Source organism: Drosophila serrata, unplaced genomic scaffold (assembly GCF_035046125.1).
Source record: "Drosophila serrata isolate PLE 108 unplaced genomic scaffold, ASM3504612v1 contig_229, whole genome shotgun sequence".
Taxonomy (NCBI): Eukaryota; Metazoa; Arthropoda; class Insecta; order Diptera; family Drosophilidae; genus Drosophila; species Drosophila serrata.
In genome coordinates this window covers 763,908-771,208 of record NW_028257127.1, presented here as the reverse complement: position 1 = coordinate 771,208, position 7,301 = coordinate 763,908, and the positions used below count along the sequence as shown (strand labels likewise).

Genomic DNA, 7,301 nt, shown 5'->3' with positions numbered 1-7,301 from the left:
TGCCATTCAGGCCTCTGACAAATGTATCCAAAGCCTTTTCTCGGTACATGACTGTCAAGGATTTCACGGTCTCTTGTGAGACATCTAAGTTACTAATTTGGTTCAAAATTAGATAGATTTGTTAATAGACTGGTAGAATTCAACTATGTTGTTGCTACCTTGTTTAAGGGCATAAAGTTGATATTCTAATTTTTTAAGTCGCGTTTGTCTACAAAATTTCGAAATTGCTGTCCAGTCTAGAGTAGTATTGTATGACTCCAATACGGCGTCTGCTTGTCCAATAATCTTATTGCGAATTGCCAAAAGTATTTCGAGATATTTAGGTGAACCCATTATATTTTCATAGAGTTTTAATACCCTAGTGACACTTTTTTTCCATGATGAATATTCAGTTTTGTTTCCTGAAAAATCTGTAAGCGATCGGACAATATCTGGTAATTTATCTAACTCACTTAAATTGTGTGCAAATTCCTTGTTAATTTCCTGATCTTCATATTTAGAGAAGTCCTTATTCGGATTTAATATTTCCTTTACAAAGTTACCGAGGTTTTCCTCTAGAACTATTTTAATTTTTTCCTCAATCTCACTTTCTTTCATAATTCGTGCGTTTAGTCGTGTGTTTGAAGAAGGTCCTGCAAGGTTTGAGAGTCTGTCCACTAAGTCTTGTTCGGTCATTTTGATATATGGACAATTGATAAAGGATTTTTATTTTGTTTTCACTCAAAAGTTGAATCTTAGATAATTAGTAAATAATTTGAATTTTGTTTTCTTATGTTTTTTTAGAATTCTTAATTGCTAATTGTGTTAATTTCTTTTCAATATTATTATTTTTCCAGGTGTACTTAAAGCTATTCTTACAGTAATAACATTCCTCGGCGTGCTCTTATGACGATAGACTTGGAGGGTTCCTTTTTGTCCCACTCTGCGGCGATTCCTCTCGAGTGTGGGTCTACTGGGGGCCCTCCTCTATACCTTTTCTCACGTTCCCCCCAAACGGGTACTAAAGGGATCACGGCGATAATAGTAATTTATATAATAATAATGAAATATTGATAGCGACTGTTTTTCGCTCCTCCGGTTCACGTTGTTGAATTTCACTCTTCACGTATTAGGCGGAGTTATTATACCGAACGTCGGGATTTTTTTACCGATCGACGCGAAACGCGGAACTTGCACTTCTCGAGGATTATAACCAGGTCCCTGTTCGGGCGCCAGTTAAAGATTATTGGTTATTTTTTCAGTAAAAAATAATCTTTATTGTTTTGAATTGGGTTAAGAACTGAATTTGCTTAAGCTTAACAATCGTTTATATAGGCTGCTTGTTGCTCCATCGCTGTCACCGTCTCTGCCGCCGTCATTGCTTCCGCTGACGTTCTTTGTTTTTCCGCTGACGTTCTTTGTTCTCATTAGCTGGTCTTGACGATTTGTAACTATTGGCCGCTTCTAATTACCATTGGTCAATGCATTGATTTCCACATTGGCAGATGCCCCAGATATGGTAAGCCACGTGCGCTGAGCTTGCATCTTTTGGGTAGCGATCGTGGGAACACTAATCCGGAAGTTTCCTGAGTTGGTAGTAAATTCAACTTCTGGTTTCTTCACCCGGTTGCGCCATATGTACTGAGCTTGCATCTTCTTTGTCAATGATTTTAGAAACTAGGTTGTTAACTCATATAATTTCTGGAGAATAAATTCAATTTTTTACGTTATTTTTCAAAAGAAGGGAGATGTAGTATGAATGTATCGTGCAGCGTGTACCCACTGTACTAATTTCAACATTGTGTTGCAGAGTACTTATGTGAATACAAAAAGTTCGGCCGTTAAACTCAATTGGTCAAAACAAATATGATAGCTCAAACGCGCCTCAGAGCCAAGCATATTCCTTGAGTGTATATATTCAATGCACGCATATTCAACTTCTGTCGCGCTCTTGCTGTCTCCAGCTATATGTATGAGCATATATATTCTTCTGTATAAGGCCGCTGTCCATTTCTTTGAAACGCACTCCAAAATGCATGCGAATAAAGATCGATGCACACTGGTCCATGGGGTCGTGGAGGAGTGTCCTCGCCTCCAGACGGGATTGGTGTTGCAGTGTGCACCAACGGTGGTATTACCTCGGCCACCCTTGCGGTGGTCGAGTCTCCTTTCGCCAGAATTTCTGAATGGTCACTGTCGCATGGTTCTGATTCCCAATGCGTAGTCTTGCCTATGCGTAACTGTACTTCAGAAGGGGACTAGGTGGCGCAGGGAACCTTGAGCCTTCCAAAGATCTCCTCCGTCCGGTCGCCGGTAAAGACTGGGAATGCCAAGTCTTGCCCCAGTGCTGGCGTCAAAGGACGGTCTGAGGCGGCATCTACCATCACCTCGTCGGGGCTCATGACGCACAGTCGCTCGGGAGACGTAAACGTCACGACAGGATCCAGGTCGGAACAGGGCCTTGATCAGGGTGGAACGATATGTTGTGTCTGCACGACCCACGCCAGTACCCAAACCAGCCCTCGCCCCTCCTCCACGGTGCTGATCTCGACATCCGTCCGAATTTTTTGACATGACGGTCAGATATATTCTGTAGGTCAGCCTAGCTAAACTAACTCTCGCCGGATGTGAGGTAAAATAAAGTAAGCGCTCTAAGGAATTTCGTATTTGGTTCACTTGAGACAGCGAAATGTCGAACAAGCCAGCAATAAAATTATGTTGTATAGAAGCACTAAGCAAGAAATACATAGAGGAGTCAAACAGTACCAAAAAGTACTATCACAAAAACGGCTGAGCCTGGAACCCCAGAGCACCCGAACGATATGTCTAGAACCCCAGAGTGCCTTCGGCTTTTTCGAGTTCGAAGCAGTCGTTCGAAACCGAGCACAACAAGAATTCACTTTTCAGTGGCAGATCGGCTGTGTAAGGATGAGCAGGGGTGCGTTTCTTTGCGCTGTGCTCTCGTTTCTGTGTATATGTGTATATGTGTACAAGCGCTCACACGTTTGTATGCGTGTGCAAATTTCTGTTCGCAGAGTCTTTTTCATAGGTTTCGGACGGCCACAGCCAGTGGGCCGAAGCGGCGGCTCACTTGCTTATGACGTCACAGCAATACTTAGCGGCTAGCGCTTGCATTGGGGGACAAATTATTTAAGTTATCTAACTATAATTACCACTTATTTTAATTTAATTTTTTTTGTCTGACAATATATTTTCCAAAAGGCATTTTTGACCGACCAGAAATTATTATTGCATTCCATATTGTATAAAAACATTTTTATTTGTTTCAGTACATTTGCATATTTATAAAATTATAATTAGAAACTAATTGTATAATTAATTAATTAATTGTAAACTAGAAAATAATAGATTTATGGTAAATGTATGACATTAATTAACATTTTAGACAAATTTTTTTCTAACATATATAGAATATGTTAATTATTAACATTTTAGACAAATTTTTTTCTAACATATATAGAATATGTTTATTATTAACATTTTAGACAAATTTTTTTCTAACATATATGGAATATGTTAGAATAAAAATTTGTCTAAAATGTTAATAATTAACTGAACAGTGTGTGTTTAAAATTTGAATTTGAAAATTTTTTGGGGTGTATGCAGAGATATGCGGTTGAGTGTATGTGAGTAGGTTCTGTTCATAGTTGAAAAATAATGTCATACATTTACCATAAATCTATTATTTTCTAGTTTACAATTAATTAATTAATTATACAATTAGTTTCTAATTATAATTTTATAAATATGCAAATGTACTGAAACAAATAAAAATGTTTTTATACAATATGGAATGCAATAATAATTTCTGGTCGGTCAAAAATGCCTTTTGGAAAATATATTGTCAGACAAAAAAAAATTAAATTAAAATAAGTGGTAATTATAGTTAGATAACTTAAATAATTTGTCCCCCAATGCAAGCGCTAGCCGCTAAGTATTGCTGTGACGTCATAAGCAAGTGAGCCGCCGCTTCGGCCCAATGGCTGTGGCCGTCCGAAACCTATGAAAAAGACTCTGCGAACAGAAATTTGCACACGCATACAAACGTGTGATTGCTTGTACACATATACACATATACACAGAAACGAGAGCACAGCGCAAAGAAACGCACCCCTGCTCATCCTTACACAGCCGATCTGCCACTGAAAAGTGAATTCTTGTTGTGCTCGGTTTCGAACGACTGCTTCGAACTCGAAAAAGCCGAAGGCACTCTGGGGTTCTAGACATATCGTTCGGGTGCTCTAGGGTTCCAGGCTCAGCCGTTTTTGTGATAGTACTTTTTGGTACTGTTTGACTCCTCTATGTATTTCTTGCTTAGTGATAGAAGTTAGGTGGGTATTAGTGAAATTATTTGAAAAAAAAATGTTGGGAGTGTCACCCCCAAGTCCGATCTTGTGGAGGGTCAGTTTGTAGCGCTTGTCGACAGGCAAGCAAGGCGGTTTTTTTTATATTCGACTTTATTTATGTACGTTAGATTGGAAAAACACCCAAATTAGCATAAATGCCATCTACATGTTGTTCCCCGTACTGAAGTAAAGAGTAGAAGTAGAAAGGCGGGGGAGTAGCTTTCTGAGTGAAAGAGGCAAAAGCGGCATCTGTCGGAGGAGTTTATAAAAAGGGTGGGTGCCGTAAGAAGGTTGCTGGAGGAAGGCGAAAATCAAAAGGAAAAAAATTCAGCTCAGCGTAGAAGCGCTGAATGCAGTTTCAGGCGAATAAGAAAATTAATTCAGAGTCTGGGCGGTTGTGCAAATGATATTTGGTGGCCGGCCCGTGTTCATCGCGCTTTTAGCTCGAAAAGAGGAGGGAAAAAAGATAGAAGAGAGAAGGACCAAGAGAAAAAGTGATTGAGATGCTGCGACGGGAATATTTTGTTAGTTTTGATAATTAAGTTTAGGCTAAGTGCAAGCAAGAGGGTAATCCGCAAGCTGGTAGAAACGCGCAAGGAAAAGGCGGAGGAAATTAGTGGATAAGGTAGAAGAAAAAGAACCGCGACAATTGGTCGAGTTTGGCCATGGTCGGTCCTTTTTGGATTTAGCAAGTGTAAAGAGTGACGTAAAAGAACATTCGAAAATATTGCGGGGCACAGTGGGCCTGGAGCCCCGAAACAGCGCGTGAAAAATATTTAAAATTGTTCAACTGGTGCGGATCCAACGGAAGTGCTTTTGTCGGTGGAATTCTGCTGAGTGATTTTATCGCTTTATTATTTTTGAAGGGCATTAAATTCATAAATACATAAATACACACACAAATATCGCGGTGAAATGAGTGCGCCTAAATATTTCTAACTCTAAGTGGGACAACCACTGTCCGTCGTAGTTGAAGTAAAGCAATAGGCTCTAGAGCGCTGCTAAGAATCGCGGATCATTTATTAGCAACCCAAAAGCCGTCCAAAGGGTGAGCACCTGCGACCTTCGTACTTTCGCCTACCAACCGGACCTGGTAATTCGTTACAGTCTTCAAATTGAAATAGTGTCGATCAAACGCATATTTTTTTTTATCGTTTGCCGAAGATAAATGTTTAACCTTATTTTTATGGTGCCCAAAGTTAATATCAAATTGTCAAGAACTTTATATGTTACCGTTTTACAACCGTCCATCGCTATATGATTTTCAATTCCGCATGTAATGCTTTTCGCACGTCAACAAATAGACATATAAGAATTTTGCGCCATTTTTTATTTATCATTCATAAAAACACATAGTCACAAAATATTAAATATATATTCAAAGCAGGACATTATTTTAAGTTCATTGTTTTTAATTTTCGTCAATACTTGTATTTTCTTTTGGTTTGGATAAAATTTTTCCCTCCTGTAAATCCTCATCTGTAGGTCTCTCTTTATTCCAAGTTTGTATTTCAGCTGTACCAAAAATTTGATAAAAACCATACGTCGATATTGAAATAATAGCAGAAACTTGAAAAACATTTTGCCACTGCTCTATGGAGTCCTGCAAATAACAAAAATATATGCGATTAAATTAGGCATTACAAATATAGTTTCAATGTAAAAAAAATCTACTATATTACATAGGCTTACATCAAAAATATAGGAAGTATCAAAGAAAATTTTAACTTTGCTATTTCAACAGAAAAAAATAAATAATAATGAAATAATATATACATATATGTAATATGAATATTGCTGAAAAATATTTTTTTTTTATATCACTTTTTGTATATCACTTTTTAATAAAAATTTTTTTCTTTAAAATTTCAATTTTTGTACTCAAAATTAAAAATTATGTTTAATTATAAAATAAAAGAAATAATCTTTACCATATGTTTTTTATTGTGCCATTCCCTTTCGCTTAATTAATATTTTTATTTTAGGAAGGCTATCTATGTTTAGATAAAATAGTTATTATTTGCATATAAGACTTAAGGGGTTAAAGCTTTACAGTGGCCCAACACTGTAGGTATAAAGGATCCAGTTATTCTACTCTGCACGTTAAAGTGTTTGATCTATATTTGTATTTGTATAGTATTTTCCACGTCACCACAGAATAGGTTTTATACGAAGTCTATGTACATACATGAATAACTAATGCCCACTTTACTAAGAGTACGAAAGGAATACACAATGTAACACTTTGTTGCAGTGTTTACATAAACACAAGGCATAGTTCGAGCTGACCGTAACACTATCACCCGAGTCCTCCTTTGACGACAATAAATGCAGAAGTCAGCATTCCCACGATTTGACTTATGCATACACTAGCATGTACATTCAACTCTCTTGAGCTCCACTGCAGTACCAAATGTCATCAACGCGCCGACTGCGACTTCTACCAAGCCGACGCTCTGCCGACTGCGACTTCTACCGAGTTGACGCTCTGCACACGATACAGTTACAACGGTAGTCTCGTCGGCAGTCATCGACAGTACCATGGCTCGGCTGTCGATGAGTGTTAATGAATTGTTGATGAAATGTTTATGGTTTGTTTATGAATAATTTTTTATGAATCATCGATGAATTGTTGATGAATTTTGTTGATGAATTGTTGTTGATGACAGCCTAGGACATGCCCATGTTAAATTCATTCCAATTTTTTCAGTTTTCAACAGATTTTCATATGTAATATAGTCATTTTATATCATTCAACCATTTTGTGAAAAATTTTATAAAAATCGGACCACTACACATATATATGTAGCTGCCATGGGAACGATCGAGGAATTAATACAATTAAAAATTTTAAACTTTCTCAGTTTTCATCAAGTTTTGGATATAGCCGTTTTATATTATCCTTCAATTTCGGTTTTAATTTTACGAAATCAAATCTTCAGAATAATTAAACAC

The 7,301-nt window shown here is 37.4% G+C and overlaps 1 protein-coding gene across 6 annotated transcripts in view; it reads right to left on the bottom strand.

The window, feature by feature from the left end:
- Positions 1-5,660: 5,660 nt before the first annotated feature.
- The window catches only part of MFS17 (Major Facilitator Superfamily Transporter 17), a 105,932-nt gene continuing 104,291 nt past the window's right edge, over positions 5,661-7,301 (bottom strand). For all 6 annotated transcript variants that reach the window (XR_015271073.1, XR_015271072.1, XM_086830220.1 and 3 more), the window contains one exon: positions 5,661-5,949. Coding sequence is in view for 4 of the 6 variants with exons in the window: in XM_086830220.1 (XP_086686346.1) it covers positions 5,758-5,949 (192 nt within the window). In the remaining 2 variants the exon portion in view is untranslated. The remainder of the gene's footprint in view (positions 5,950-7,301) is intronic.